The sequence below is a fragment of the Lagenorhynchus albirostris genome, chromosome 12, assembly GCF_949774975.1.
Source record: "Lagenorhynchus albirostris chromosome 12, mLagAlb1.1, whole genome shotgun sequence".
In the NCBI taxonomy this organism is placed as follows: Eukaryota; Metazoa; Chordata; class Mammalia; order Artiodactyla; family Delphinidae; genus Lagenorhynchus; species Lagenorhynchus albirostris.
The window spans coordinates 39,499,601-39,516,891 of record NC_083106.1 but is presented as its reverse complement, the minus strand read 5'-3'; the positions used below and the strand labels follow the sequence as shown (position 1 = coordinate 39,516,891).

Genomic DNA, 17,291 nt, shown 5'->3' with positions numbered 1-17,291 from the left:
AAACAGATTTACTTACATGTTCTGGGATTCCTGGCTTTTCGAAGAAACAGAATCAGAACACTGTACTGGAGTAGGAATTCTTTCTGATAGCAAACTTGTCTAAAATATAACAAATTTACATTTTTTTTTTTACTGATAGTGTTATTCATAAGTTCTCATGCAACATTTTTATATTTGACTCAATGTAATTAAAAATTAAATTACCTGCAAATTTTAAGTTATTTAATTCTTAACTATAATGTAAAGTATTTCATAAATGAAGCATATAAATGGGGTGGGGGGAAGATACTGACATATACTATATGTCATATATACTATATTTGACTGTTGCTACATTATGATCTCCAGTATATGCAACAAAAACCCAGGTATCTGTAAAAATTGCTCAGAAATAACTTCCAAAGGGTCAGTGTATGCAGAGACAATTTATTCAAAGGCTCTCTTTTCAGAAGAAAAGACTTTGTAGTGCCCAGTTAGGTCGTAGAGCTTTGTGCTATGGGGAGAGGATGTACTGAAGTCATGTTGTGCCAAATAAGAAAGCATTATGTCCCCTGGACTACTGTGGTGCTAAAGTCGTCATATTTGCTCCAGTAAAATATTTTAACTGTAGTATGATATTACAATAGTGACCGTATTTGAAATAAAGATTTGAAGAGAAGAAAAAAAGTTTGAAAATACTTACCTTCTTCCATGCCTTTGCTATAGATTCATGCAAACTATAAGGAATTAAAACCTGCAAGCCTTCACATGTACCATATATTTGACGACACACAGAAGTAAAAGCTCCTTTAACCGCAGGAAACATTTCCAATCCAGGAAAAATAGAAATATCTTCATCAAGAACTTTTTTCGAAAACTGGGCAATTATATGAGCACCTGTAGGACTAAAAGATGATACCTAAAAGCAATGTACTTCAAGTGACCTAATCTGACTGAACTGCTTTTCTCTGCATGGGTATATCACTAACTTGACTGTTTGGTAGTTAAGTTCACTTATTTCCATTTGTTTGAATTTTTTTTTTAATTCTACTTTTTAACTTTAACATTTAGTATATGAAACAGATACATGATTCCTAAGTTTAACCTAGGTACAATCAAGGAATAAATCCCAGATGTCTCATACTGATACCTCCCGATCCATATACTTCTTCCCCTCCTCTAAAACTATTACTTTTTAGCTTATTCTTTTATCATTCCCTTTTGAAAAAGCAAATATAATTGTATTTATTCATATTCCATCCTACTATACAAAAGGTAGCATTCTATAAACATTCTTCTGTTTTGTTTTTTACTTCATATATTCTGATAATTCTATAGCAGTACATAAAAAATTCCTCATCCCCTTTTTACAGCTGCTAAGTACTCCTTTGTATAAACATAATTTAATCAACTAGCCTCTTATTGTTGGACATCTGAGATATATCCAGGTTTTCGCTAATAAAGTTAGAAACTCTTCACTGCACAATGAGGATTCAGAAGAAGTTCTAACGTTTTATGCTTTATCTGTTTAACTTCAATGTGAGGGAGACACTTTAAAAAAAAATCTAGAAATCATAAGGATAATGATTGGGAAAAACGACTATATACAATTAAAGGATGTCTACATAGCAGAAAAAAACTTAAATAGAGAAGTGCTGGACAATAAAAAGAAACCTTAGAACTCATAACAAAGGGTTAGTCTTCATAATTTTAAAAGAATTGTTATATATGGATAAGAAAAAGACTTCCAGGTTAACTATGTCAGATTGAACACATACATTCACATCTGCTCCCTGCTGAAATATTAAAATGTAAAAGTAAACAAAATTTTCAGAAGGCTCTTGCAGCCGTCAAGGACAAGGAGAAAAAAAAGGATATGATAGTAACAAAGTTTGGAACCTAGAATAAAAGAATAATTCAGAGCCTAGAAAAACTGAATGATCAGCCACAGTGTAGAAAATGGAATCAACATGATCTCATAGAACCTCTCAAAAAACTCAAATTGGTGGCACCAAAAATCTCTATAATTGGGGGTAGAAGTGGGACTTAAAACAGAGATGCCTGAAACTCAGTTTAAGAAGGAATTTGACCTCCAGATTCTTTTCACGTTCCAGGTAGTCACCCCTGTACCTCTTGGAAGTTAGGCAGAGATTAAAACTGATAGCAAGCAGCACAGGATTTAATCAAGTTTTATATACTAAAGCTTGAGACCCATCACCTTTTGCATTCAGTGGTCTTCTCTCACTAGGCTTATACTCTCTTCAGGCAGCTAACTGTAAGAGCCTTCTTCATGGACTCTGACCAGAACAAAGACAAGACTAAAGATACTTACATTAAAGGTTCCTCAAACAATACCATGGCAAGGTTCCCCTTCAGCAAAGGCCACAAGTGACAAGTCACACTTCCCTGCATAAGTTTCAAGCAGCTTTTTACTAACTTTAATATACTTGAAGAAACCTGATTTAAAAAGTCAGAGACCAAGATAACAAATACAAAAGTCTATTTGAACAGAAAAATACAATGACAAATGAAAACTTCATTACCTTCACAGAGGTAAGAAGAACTTACACTCATGAAACAAGAATAGGATGCTAGTAAGAACACTCTTGGACATAAAATCATAGCAATATTTTTTTTGATCCATCTCCTAAAGGAAATAAAAGCAAAAATTAACAAGTGGGACCTAATTAAACTAAACAGCTTTTTGCACAGCAAAGGAAACCATCAATAAAATGAAAGACAGCCTATTGAATGGGAGAAGATATTTGTAAATGATATGACCAATAAGGGGTTAATATCCAACATATATAAACAGCTTATACAACTCAACATCAAAAACAAACCAAACCCAGATTCAAAAATGGGCAGAACTGAATAGACATATTTTCCAAAGAAAAAATGCAGATGGCCAATAGGCACATGAAAAGATGTTCAACACTGCTAAATCAACAGGGAAATGCAAATCAAAACCACAATGAGATTTCACCTCACACCTGTAAGAATGGCTATCATCAGAAAGAACACAAATAACAAATGTTAGGATGTAGAGGTGAGGATGTAGAGAAAAGGGAACACTGCTGGTGGGAAATGTAAATTGGTGCAACCACTGTAGAAAACCATACAGAGTTTCTCAAAAAAATTAAATATAAAACTACTATATAACCCAGCAATTCCACTCCTGAGTATATATCCAAAAGAAACAAAAACACTAATTTGAAAAGGTATATGCACCCCAGTGTTCATAGGAGCATTATTTACAATGGAAGCAACCTAAGTGTCCATCAACAGATGAATGGATAAAGAAGATGTGGTGTGTGTGTGTATACATACACACACACACATATATATATATACACACACACACACAAACACACAGTGGAATACTACTCAGTCATAAAAACAAATGAACTTCTGCCATCTGCATCAATATCCATGGACTTGGAGGGCATTAGTCTAAGTGAAATAAGTCAGACAGAGAGACAAATACTGTATGATATCACTTATATGTGGAATCTAAAAAATACAACTAGTGAATATAACAAAAAAGCAGCAGACTCACAGATAAGAGAACAAACTAGTGGTTACCAGTGGGGAGGGGGAGGGGCAATGTAGGGGTGGAAGAGTGGGAGGTACAAACAACTACTGGGTGTAAGACAGGCCCAAGGATGTATTATACAACATGGGGAATACAGCCAAGATTTTGTAATAACTGTAAATGTAAAGTAACCTTTAAAACTCACATAAAATAAAAAAACAAATTAAAATAGGGCAGTAGAGTAAGAATGTACTCTTAAATAAGAAGTAGAAATAAAAATTTCAGTAGAAGTGCTTAAAATAAAGCAAGCTGAGGCAATTTGCTAGAAAGTAAAAAAAAAAAAAAAAAAAAAAAAATGCATAGAACAGATAGGGAAGTCTAAATCCCAATGAGAGTTTAAGAGAAAACAGAAGATCATTGCCCCAACTTTTGGCGCCCAGCAGCCACAAATTCACTTTGTTGCTATGAATTTGTCTATTTTTCACATATCATATGAATAAAGTCATATTATGTAAAAACAAAGACACAAAAAAGAAATGAAATCCAACTATTTTTTTTAAACTGAAAGACATAAATCTTCAGATTAAAAAAGTCCATCAAATAGGTTAAGAATAGAACTTCATCAAGAAACATCATAAAATTTCAGAATACTAACAGGCAACAGAAGACTGAAAAGCTTCCAGAGGAGGTGGGGAAAAAGTCATCCTAGTGATGATAAAGGTCATTACAAGGATAAAAGCTATGCACCAGACCAAGCCAGGAATTAGTCTGAATAAAGTAGATCAGAAGGCTAAAAAAGTCTTTGATAAAAATTGATAGAATTTGTCTAGCATTTGAATATACTGAGAGAAGATATAATTAGTTAGGAAAGTTAAGTACACTGAAAATTAATGCCAACAAAAGAAATAAAACTAACTCCAAAGAAAACAAGTTGTGAAAGTAATGATATGGCTGGGCTGTGAAGGTTGCTCATGGTAGGGTAGATACAGTATGATTCCAACCAAGACTATTGGCTCAACTATATTGCACTGATAGAGGGAAGGGAGAGACTAAGTGTTGTACATGCAGGTGGGCTGGGGGAGATAAGGAGAGAGAGATATAAATCATTGTAATAAGTCAATGAATAATACGTTAAACTAAAATCTAAAAGTATTATAAGTGCATTATTTAATGATCTAGATGTAAGCTCTAAAGGAAACATCTAAAGCAGCCAAAAGTAGCTGCCTCTGGAGAACAAGAAAGGAACTTTTTATAATAAGCTTTGTATGTTCACTGTGTGTATACGTAACTCAGAGTTGGTGAAAAAAAATCAAACTAAAAAAGTGGGCTGAAGCTATGAAAATGAATCATTCCTATATACCAACAATGAAAGGTCAGAAAGAGAAATTAAGGAAACAATACCATTTACCACTGCAAAAAAAAGATAAAATACCTAGGAATAAACCTACCTAAGGAGGCAAAAGACCTGCATGCAGAAAAATATAAGATACTGATGAAAGAAATCAAAGACAAAACAAATAGATGGAGAGATATACCATGTTCTTGGATTGGAAGAATCAATATTGTGAAAATGACTATACTACCCATAGCAATCTACGGATTCAGTGCAATCCCTATCAAATTACCAATGGCATTTTTCACAGAACTCGAACAAAAAATTTTACAATTTGTATGGAAACACAAAAGACCTCGAATAGCAAAAGCAATCTTGAGAAAAAATAAAAAAGGAGCTGGAGGAATCAGCTCCCTGACTTCAGACTCTACTACAAAGCTACAGTAATCGAGACAACATGGTACTGACACAAAAACAGAAATACAGATCAATGGAACAGGATAGAAAGCCCAGAGATAAAACCACACACCAATGGTCACCTAATCTATGACAAAGAAGGCCAGAATATACAATGGAGAAAAGACAGCCTCTTCAATAATTGGTGCTGGGAAAACTGGACAGCTACATGTAAAAGAATGAAATTAGAACACTTCCTAACACCATACACAAAAATAAACTCAAAATGGATTAAAGACCTAAATGTAAGGCCAGACACTATCAAACTCTTAGAGGAAAACATAGGCAGAACACTCCTTGACATAAAAAAACCACAGCAAGATCTTTTTTGACCCACCTCCTAGAGTAACAGAAATAAAAACAAAAATAAACAAATGGAACTTAAAAGCTTTTGCACAGCAAAGGAAATCATATACAAGATGAAAAGACAACCTTCAGAATGGGAGAAAATATTTGCAAACGAAGCAATGGACAAAGGATTAATCTCCAAAATATACAGCTCATGCAGCTCAATACCAAAAGAAACAAACAACCCAATCCAAAAATGGGCAGAAGATCTAAATAGACATTTCTCCAAAGAAGACATACAGATGGCCAACCACATGAAAAACTGCTCAACATCACTAATTATTAGAGGAATGCAAATCAAAACTACAATGAGATATCATCTCACACCAGTCAGAATGGCCATCATCACAAAATCTACAAACAATAAATGCTGGAAAGGGTGTGGAGAAAAGGGAACCCTCTTTCACTGTTGGTGGGAATGTAAATTGATACAAACCACTATGGAGAACAGTATGGAGGTTCCTTAAAAAAACTAAAATAGAACTACCATGTGACCCGGAAATCCCACTACTGGGCATATACCCAGAGAAAACCATAATTCAAAAAGACACATGCACCCCAATGTTCACTGCAGCACTATTTACAATAGGGAGGGCGTAGAAACAACCTAAATGTCCATCAACAGAGGAATGGATAAAGAAGATTCGGTACACACATACAATGGAATATTACTCCGCCTTAAAAAGGAACGAAATTGGGTCATTTGTAGAGATGTGGATGGAGAGTGAAGTCAGTCAGAAAGAGAAAAACAAATATCGTACATTAACACATATATGTGGAATCTGAAAAAATTGGTATAGACGATCTTATTTACAAAGCATAAATAGAGACAAAGACGTAGAGAACAAACGTATGGATACCAATGGTGAAAGGGGCAAGTGGGATGAATTGGGAGAGTGGGATTAACATATACACACTACTGATACTATGTATAAAATAGATAACTAATGAGAACCCACTGCATAGCACAGGGAACTCTACTCAGTGCTCTGTGGTGACCTAAACGGGAAGAAAATCCAAGACAGGGGATATATATGTACATATAGCTGATTCACTTTGCTGTACGGTAGAAACTAACACAACATTGTAAAGCAACTATACTCCAATAAAATTTTTAAAAATAAAAAGTAAACTGAAAAAAAAAAAGAAATGGAAATAGCCAAAAACCATATCTCCATAGGAGCAATGAGATGCTCAAACACAAGAGTTGGACAATATGAATCAAAACAAGGTCTTTCATCCATTAGCTTGCCAAAATATAGTCAAACTGATTATGTAGTCTTGACAAGAATATGGAAAGAAGGGTACTCTTCATGCTTCTCACACACTGCCAGCAAGAAGGTAAAATCCTACAACATTGGAAAATCATCTGGTAGTACCCATGAAATATAAAATATACATGCTGCTCTGACCCAGCAATACCATTTTTAGGGCAGTCTACTTTGAAATTTAAAAAAGCCTAGTATATAAGGTACTTCATAAAGAATACAAATTTTTCGTGTATTACTAATTGACCTAATAGATAAGTTTTTTCAGAATAATAATTGCAAACAAGTATTTGATGATTATACCTGTGGAATAGTGAAATGACAACAAAGTTATAAGGGATAGGAAGGAGGAGCTGCAAGTATTCTTATAAGGTTCTTGCACTACCTGTTAAGTGGTATAGTGTTATTTGAAAGAAGATTTAATACCAGTAGTTACAGCTAATTCAGCTGTAAATATGTATTACAAATGTAAGGGCAACCACTAAAAAGAAAGAAAAAGAAAAGTATAATTGATATGCTAGGAAAGAAGAAGAATGAATCATAAAATGCTCAGCTCAGTTAAAGCCAAAGAAGGTATACGCAGGTGTCCATACACATCTGCCTCCCATTGCTCAGGAGAGCCCAGTAAAATAAGAATACAGTTGTATAAAAGGGAAAACCCCTGAACAACGGCAAGAATGGGAAGAGAAAGAGGTTTTAAAGACTTCTGGGAGAAGGCAGACAGGGAGGGAGCAGCTCCAGATTACAGAGGCAGAGGAACCCACAGTATAAAAACCCTGCCTGGAATGCAGAAGCGGAGAGCCCATGATGGAGCTCTGAGCTCAGAGTCAGCAAATGCAGTGGGGCCCAAAGTGGGGAGGAGTCTGTTCTGCCCCTGCCCCACACTCACCTCAGAAGCACGAGCAGTTTTTATACCAAGGCAAAATTCTGAACAAATGTTTAGGGAAAGTGAAGCCTTCTCCAGAGAGAGAAGTGAGCTCCTAAGATAAAAGTCTTCTTAATTCTGGCATCTGAAATGTCCTCAATATAATAGAAAATTCCCAGCAACGCCCTTATTCTCTCAGAGAAAATTTGCCAATCAACTCACCACACTGGTCCACACAGAGCTGCTGATCAAAATCCTGGTCAGGAAAGGTCTAGCTGGAAACTCCCCAACTTATAAAAACTAAGCGGCAGAGCCCTTGTCTACATCCATTTTGTCTTAAAGAACCAATAACATGAAAAGCTGAACCCAAAGAAGAGAACTCAAGCAATAGAAAAGAACAGCTAACTACTGGGCTGAGAGTGATTTGGGAAGAATATCACAGCAAATAAGAATAGAAGATCAGGAAAACGGATTACTCATGGAAGATTAGACCACATGCTTATCTCAGCACCCTCCCTGCCGAGCCCCAGAAAAACAGGGACCAAGAAATAAAGAGATATAAACCCACAATGGAAAAGAGAAGAACAATAGCTAAAAGATGTCAGCAGTGACTTAGAGGTGGAAAGCGGCAGTGAGACATGTGGTAACTGAGGAGCAGCCCAGGCAGCAGCAGACCTGCAGAACTGAGCAGAAGCAAGGCACAGCCCAAGCCCAGAAGTCTCAGGCACCAAGCACAGCCCAGGGCAGGATGCAGGTGGGGCTGAACACAGGAGTAGTAGTCTAAGGTCTCCCAACCCATAGCCCCAATTCCCCATCCTGCCAAAAGACTAGAGGTTTATTCTCTAGAGTGGTGAATACCATAGCCATTAACCACATTTAATTTTTTTTAATTTAAAAGCAAGTAAAAGTTACAACTCAGTTCTGTCACACTAGCCATATGTTAAGTGCTCAACAGCCATAAGTGTCTAGTGGTAACGTCACTAGACAGTTCAGATCTAGAACATACCATCATCACATAAAGCTCTACCGGACGAAGCTGCTCTGAAGAAGGTAAGCCTAAGAGGCTCAGAGCTGGAAGGTAGGCATAGCTGAGGAGAGCCACGAGGTACCCAACTAGATAAGGAGTTCAAGAGGGGCTGAAGTCAGCATTCTGGACTAGAAGGGCCCCTCCCCAACTAAACTACAGGATCTGGGAAGCCAGGCATGGAAAACCTGGCCCATTTGACAAGCTTAAAACATATCAAACCAAGTATTAGAAAGTAAAAATCACTATCAAAATAAATCTAAGAACATCTCCTACGTAACGAAAAAGATCAAAAAGGCAGGACTATGAGGGAAAAGCTAAGGGACCCAGAGGATCACATCTGGAAATTCAACATCCAATTCACAGGAGCACCAAAAAGAGAAAACAGAAGCAGAGAAAGTGATCAAACTCACAACAGAAGCAAAGTCCCCTGTGCCATAGAATGCAAGTCCTCTCCCTAACATTGTCCAGCTAATGCCTGAGAAAAGGAAAAAAGGCCCAGCGTAAGTCATACCCTCAAGAAACATCAGGTCCTGGAAAGTTTCAGAGGTAAAAAAGCCTCCTGGGGACTTCCCTGGTGGCGCAGTGGTTAAGAATCCACCTGCCAATGCAGGGGACATGGGTTCAAGCCCTGGTCCGGGAAGATCCCACATGCCGCGGAGCAACTAAGCCCATGCGCCACAACTACTGAGCCTGTGCTCTAGAGCCCGCGAGCCACAACTACTGAAGCCCGTGCGCCTAGAAGCCTGTGCTCCACAACGAAACAAGCTATCTCAATGAGAAGCCCGCGCACCGCAACGAAGAGCAGCCCCCGCTCACCGCAACTAGAGAAAGCCCATGCAGCAACGAAGACCCAATGCAGCCAAAAATAAATAAAGTTCATCACTTTACTCCTTTGTAGTGGATACTATAAAAAAATTTTTTTAAAAAAAGGCTCCTGAGAAAGAAACTCAGCCATGGAACTTGGCAATAGTGGATGCAGGAGGCAATGTAACAATGTTTCCAGTCTCCCCACCTAGCCAAGCTATCAACCAACTATGAAAATGTATTTATTCTGTTCAAAGGTAGGAGTTCAGAAAGCTTGCCTTCTACAAAACGTATTAAGTACTTGAACACAAGGCACAAGCCCACTTTTTATAAGGCACATGTGCACACACTAAAAGCTAACTAACCCGTACTGCCTCACATGTAGTAACTGGCTTAAAGTGTTGACAGCCCTGTGAGTCAGGTAGTGCTGATTATCCCTAATTCACAGGTGAGGAATGACTGAGCGGTGGAGCTAGGATGTGAACCCAAGTAGTCTGAACCAGGGCTCGTGTGACTAACCCTCACTCAGTGCTGCCTCTCAATTTAGTTACTAATGCTCCGTTCCTCCTTCCCAAGTTCACTGTCCGGAGTATGTGTTACTTTTGTATAGCAGAGAAAAGAAATTTTTCATTAGTGCAAAATAGGTCAAAAAGAAAAACAAGAAAAAAACTACTTCTCTTATACTAAATCAAAGTTATCGAAATCCAAGCCTCAAAGTCTCCATCTACATAATGAAGATGACCACAGAGGCCCCCTCCTTAGCTACTGTGAGGATTAAACGGTGACCCAACAAAAGACCTTGGTCTTGTGTGACTATTATCAGGAAGACAGTATGTTCCCAGATGTAAACAGATTAAAACACACGATGGAAAAAAAAATAACAGATGGTAGAAAAAGTGCGGAACACACACAAAAAAGGAAGAATAAAGGCAAAACAGAAAACAGTAACAAATACGGTAGATATTAATCCAATCATATCAAATCACTCTAAATGACAAGAATCAATTAAAAGAAAGACTGTCAGACTAGATAAAAAAACAAGACTCAGTTATGTGGTATCTATAGAAGTGCATTTTAAATATAATGACAAAGATAGATTAAAAGTAAAGGGATGAAGGGGCTTCCCTGGTGGCACAGTGGTTGAGAGTCCACCTGCCGATGCAGGGGGCACGGGTTCGTGCCCCAGTCCGGGAAGATCCCACATGCCACGGAGCGGCTGGGCCCATGAGCCATGGCCGCTGAGCCTGCGCATCCGGAGCCTGTGCTCCGCAATGGGAGAGGCCACAACAGTGAGAGGCCCACGTACCGCAAAAAAAAAAAAAAAAAAAGTAAAGGGATGAAGAAAGACATATGCTGACAATCAAGAGAAAGCTGGAGTAGCTATATTAATTTCAGACTTCACAGCAAGGAAAATTATGCAAAGGGCACATTACATAATAAAGGGGGTCAATTTTCCAAAAGGACATAACGATCCTTAATGTGTATGCACCCAATAGTATCAAAATACATGAAGCAGAAACTAACAGAAATGCAAGGAGAAAAAGATGAATTCACTGATATAGTCTGAAATTTCAACACCCCTCTGTCAGTAATTGACAGATCCAGCATGAAGCTAGTAAGGACATAGCTGAACACCACCAACTACCAACAGTACATAACTGGTATGTATAGAATACTTCAATAGCAGAATATACATTTTTCCCAAGCTCACATAAGACATAACATTCACTAAGAGACCACATTCTGGGTCATAAAACACATGTTAACAAATTAAAAATATAAATCATACAAAATATACTCTCTGACCCATAAATAACTCATAGGTCAAAGAAGTCTCCAGAGATGTTTAAAAATATTTTGAACTAATGAAAATGAAAACACAACTCAATTGTCCGACGCAGCAAAAGCAGTGCTTAGAGGGAAATTTATATCATTGAATGTACATATTAGAAAGAAAACCTAAAATTCAATAATCTAAGCTTTCACCATGGAAAATGAAACTAAATCCAAAAGGAAGAAGACAATAAAAACTAGAACAGAAATCAGTCAAATTAAAAACAGGAAATGAACAGAGAGGGGGAAAGCTAGTCTTTTAAAAAGATCAGTAAAATTGAAAAGTCTCTAGCCAGGTTAGAGGCGGAAAAAAAAAAAAAGGAGAAGCAAATTAACATCAGAATTAAGAGGGGCTGTCTCTACTAATCCCATAGACTTTAAAAGGGTAATAAAGGAATACTGTAAAAAAAAAAAAAAAAAAAAAAACCTCTATGCCCACAAATTTAAAACTTAGATTAAGTGGACCAATTCCTTGAAAGACACAACCTGCCAAAATTCTAACAATCTGAACAAACCCATATCTATTAAAGAAATAGAATAAATAATAATCTTCCTAAACAGAAAACACCACACCCAAATAGGTTCACTGGTGAATTCTATCAAACATTTAAGAAATTATGCCAAATCTCTTCCATAAGATAGACGCAGAACACTTCCTAACTTATGAGACCAGCATTTTACAGTAAGGCCAAAGATCACAAAAACTACAGACCAATCTCTCTCACAGACAAAAATCCTCTACTAATATTAGCAAATCAAATTTAACAATGTATAAAAACAATTATTCTAGGTAGGAAAAGCTGGTCCAATATTCAGAAAGTTAATTAATGTACTCTACCACTTCAACAGGATAAAAGAACACTCACTGTGGTGTTATTTATGAAGGCAAAATCCTAAACAAACTTGATATCCAATAATTGGACAGAAGTTTGAATAAATTATGGTAAAGCATACAAAAAAGTATCATAGAGCTATTAAAAATGTTTCATTCACCTAGGAAGATGCTTTGGTTACACACAAAAAAAACTGCAGAGTAATGTATACACCATTTTTGAAATGAGAAAGAATTCTATAAACATGAACATATATACTTGATGCATCATTATAGGTGCAGAGAAAGTCTGGAAGCATAACCAAAATGTTACCGTTGGCTAAGCCAGGAGATAGAACAGAGTAGGGGTTAGAGAAGGAAGATGTGGAAGTAGTCAGCATTTCCATTGTGTGGTTTAACTTGAAATCAATCATGTGTGGCTTTAAAGTTGAAAGAGTACAGTCCAAGGAAGCAAAAAAGATCCCATGTAGAGTGAACCCTCCTATTCTTATTTTGAAGTTGCAGACATCAAGACCTACTCTGCCTGTATAATCCATAATCTTGGTTACTCCTGCAACTTTCTGATGATCTAATATGTTAGCAGTTGATCAGGAAACCTAACTATATCTAGAATAGTTATCCTGATTTTCATTAATATATGACAAAATTTTGGGAAACTTTAAATCAGGTATGAGAAAATATGCTAAAAAATTCCACAAATTCAAAACAGAAACATACCTTTTTTCTTCAGAAGAGCTCATATTCTCTCCATAAAGTAGTAGAATAAGTCCTTCTTCTACAGAAGCAATTCTTGCCAAAATATCAGCTACATAAATTAAAGCTGTTTCAGAGCAATTTGGAGCAGCCTGTACATTAAATATATTATATAATTTTAAGACACACTAACATATCACAGACTAACATTCAAGGGTGGTCGTGTAGTCCAATAAAGTTATATTACCACAACAAAAAAGTTGATTGTTTGGCTGTGAAATAATGTCTGAATTAAATGTGTCATTAGATTATATTCTCGTACCAGCACAGTTGATAAGGCAAATACATACACACTTTTTACCCAAACCAATTATTGATTATTAAGACAGTTGAAAAAATTGCTGCTATCACAGTTTTATATGTATATAATTCTAGTTGACAAATGCAGTAGCTCTTCTTCTTTGCCCTTTACTTCTCACTCACTGGGTTCCTGTATATCCAATCTAATTTTATTATACATGGTATCTAATATACTACCATCTCTTCTAAGGAATACCATCCCTTCCTACACCTGGTTGTTGGGTCATGAGTTGTAGGTGTGACTAAGGACAACCAATTCATGGGCTGGCAAATAGCCAATGATGTCATCTAATGAGAAAACATAGGTTGGACCAATCATATTTCCCCACTTTTGATTCTTAAAGGTACTAAAACTAGCTTTACCAGTACATACTGGTAAAGAAAGATGCCAAAAGAAAACAGAAAGTTAAAGATAGATGTATGAAGCAAAGAAGCAAACAATAGCTATGGCTCAAGATTCAGGAGTACATTTCTCAGCTCTGGTATGTGGTTTAGGTTTCACAATTTACTTCATGGCATTCTATAATATTCAGTTGTGTATTATGCTCTATTTGTTTCTTCTCTGCTCATCTCGTTTCCCTGAGGTTGACTAAGGTCAAAATACTTTCATTATATCTACTTACTTTCCTAGAATTCCATACCTTGTACTACATTCACATAAATGCTTAATGTTTTCTAAATGAGCAATAAATAATGAATACTTGAATGGGTGAGCAGCTGCCCAGCCCATTGAGAAGTGGGCAAAGGGAGACGAAGCTAATAAAAACACTACAAAACACGGACATGGAAAGGCAAAAACCTGTAGCCTACTTGATAAAGCTTTAAGTCATTCCCCAGAAATTTAAGTCATAAAAAGTGGAGAGATATATTAGACTGCACTAGTGGTAGCGGTACCAACTCTTCCACCTGTTAAATGTCTGACATTACGCAATTTGCTTCTTTCAGCCTCAGCTGTGAAAGTTAAGTTATATAATGTAAGGAAATATACTGTACAACCTGTAAAGAGACATATACGTATGTTCAGAACTGGGATAATTATAAGTTTTTCTAAAGTAGTACTTGTTCTTCATGTAAAACAAAGCTGGCTCTTCAGGAAAATATTTCCAAAGGCTATACAGTTGCCATTAAAACAAACAACAAAACATTCACAAGACTTATTAGATTTGCAAAACAAATAGCTTAATATAGTAACTTTAGTCCTTACAATCTAAGCCTGACCAAAAAAAGTTTAAGATGTTATATGTACTTTTCCCCCCACATTGTCATAACTAAAATCAACTGATTGCATAAACTAAGATTCAAAATACATTTATAGGGAAAATGGTATAATACTTCAGATTATCAAATTTAGAAGTCCCACTGAATATTCACTAATATCCAATTAAGAGACTCTTTAATACTAACCTTAGTTCCTTTCATTAGGTTATGAATAGGTTGAAGAAGCGCCTCCATCACAGTGTTGTTATATAAACATTCAATTGCACATTCTTTTTGATCACAGAGTATACAAAGAATTTCAGTTACCATACTTGCAGGAGAGTAATTCTCTGATAAAAAAGAAGTATTTTTTGGAAATTAAAACTTAGAACATTATTATATCTTTTATTTCTGTTAACTACTGCTGTTCCAAAAAGCTCATCAAGGTTAATTAAAGGATGCCCAAAGGATGATTTATTACCAAATTATGACCTTAAACTTAAGACAATGTTAGCTTAACTTATCTTCAAGTTAATAAAATTGAGTAAATGATAATATAAATACCAAAAGACACCATGAGATCATTTGCTGTTTGACATTAAAGCTCTGCTTGATAGTGAGAATGTGGTCTGAAACAAATTTACAACTTCTCCCCTCCTGGCAAACACCTTACTTATTGTATTCACTTTTCTTCTTTTTCTTAAAAAAGAAGAAAGTGTCTTCAGGTGTCAAGCCTCGTAGAAAATTAGAGTCATTAAGACAAAACACAGACAAAAAGAAGGCAGATAAGAAACTTTAATGGAGACTAGAATACTTCTTATGTTACCATAAAACCAATGAAATGAATGAGAATTTTTAAGACTTTGTTTTAAAATATATATAGGAAGACACAGATACAAATAAATATAATATGGGGAACAGTCCCTAAAATAAATATGGTATTTTCAGTTTCATAAATTAACATTTCCAGACACTTGAACTCCTAATATATTGAACAAAATAGTGTTTTACATGAAAATAATAAAGTTTTACAAAAGAGTGTTTTACAAAAGTTAGTAATGTAAGGTTGTCCTAGTAAGATACAAGACTAAAACACCAAAGTTCTTAATTTATACTACAATATTCCATACTCCATAAATACACTAAGCAAATACTTGACAGAAAGGGAAAACAGAAAAGTTCAGTGATTTTTTTAACCAGCTCAAGATGAGAAATGCTGTTTGCAGTGAGAGACTACTGATGAGCATCTGACCATTATTCATTCATTCATCCAACTTTCTGCTACTTTTGAGTACTACGTAGACAAAGAAGTAAATAAGACAAATAGTTCACAAGATGGTAAACCAAGACATTATCAATTATAACAAAGGATAATATTTTTCATAAAGGAAGCATAGTATGCTGTAGGAGCATATAGCAGGGGTACCTAACCTAGTACTTTATACATGTAAATATCAATACCTTAAAGGCAGAAAAAGTATGAGAAACATTGTTAGGACTAATAGGCCGTTATAATTGCATGGATAAAACCTACCAATTGATAGATGTATTACAACACTAGTATATGACCCAAATAATTTTTTTCTGTGATTCACCTGTGTTCCTCTAAGAATTTGTACCATCATTTCTAAAGTAACTTCCACGTTTAGAATGTTTGAGTCTATAAATCTGGTGGGGGGGGGGAGGCGGGTTGTTATTAAGTGTTTTACTTTGAAAACAAACTTTTTCCTTTGAATATCAATACAAGTTATCTTTTAAATGTTAACATTTTAAAAAAAATTTATAAGTCAGCCAACAGTTATAAGACTAAAAGGTATTTTTCTGAAAAAAAGAAAAGGTTTTCCTTTGCTTTATTCTTCAATAAAAGACGACCCTGAAAATAAGTACTGGATATAAGCTGAAACAAGCAAGCTGATCAAAACACCCAAGAAAATATAAAGGATAGAAAATAGCAATAAAGAACACACTAGTACCTATCGAACTTATCTTAATATCGTTTAAGAACATCTTGATCTTAAACATCAGAATTCTCAGCAAAATTGGTTCTAAATAAAAATATACACCTTAAATATCAGTGAAAAAAATTAAATTTCATGGTTTACTTCCAGGACCAAGGTATTTCCTTTTTTTACTTTTTTTTTTAATAGATCTTTATTGGAGTATAATTGCTTCACAATACCCTGTTAGTTTCTGCTGCACAACAAAGCAAATCAGCCATATGCATACACATGTCCCCATATCCCCTCCCTCTTGAGCCTCCCTCCCTTCCTCCCTAGCCCACCCCTCTAGGTCATCACAAAGTACCAAGCTGTACTCCCTGTGCTACACTGCTGTTTCCCACCAGCCAACTATTTTACATTCAGTAGTGTATATATGTCAATGCTACTCTCACTTTGCCCCAGCTTCCCCCTCCCATCCCATGTCATCAAGTCCATTCTCTGTCTACCTCTTTATTCCTGCCCTGCAACTAGGTTCATCAGAACCATTTCTTTTTTTTAGATTCCATATATATGCGTTGGCATACGGTAGTTTTCTCTTTCTGATGTACTTCACTCTGTATGACAGACTCTAGGTCCGTCCACCTCACTACAAATAACTCAATTTTGTTCCTTTTTATGGCTGAGTAATATTCCATTGTATATATGTGCCACATCTTCTTTATCCATTGATCTGTCGATGGACATATAGATTGGTTCCATGTCCAGCTACTGTAAATAGTGCTGCAATGAACACTGTGGTACATGTCTCTTTTTGAATTATG

The 17,291-nt window shown here is 35.9% G+C and overlaps 1 protein-coding gene across 1 annotated transcript in view; it reads right to left on the bottom strand.

Moving 5' to 3' along the window:
• Positions 1-17,291, bottom strand: part of TBC1D32 (TBC1 domain family member 32) — a 183,208-nt gene that overhangs the window by 109,652 nt on the left and 56,265 nt on the right. The window contains exons 15-18 of the mRNA XM_060167378.1: positions 14,738-14,880; positions 12,998-13,125; positions 683-884; positions 17-99 (exon numbers count right to left, since the gene is read on the bottom strand). Of these exons, the coding sequence (XP_060023361.1) occupies positions 17-99; positions 683-884; positions 12,998-13,125; positions 14,738-14,880 (556 nt within the window). The remainder of the gene's footprint in view (positions 1-16; positions 100-682; positions 885-12,997; positions 13,126-14,737; positions 14,881-17,291) is intronic.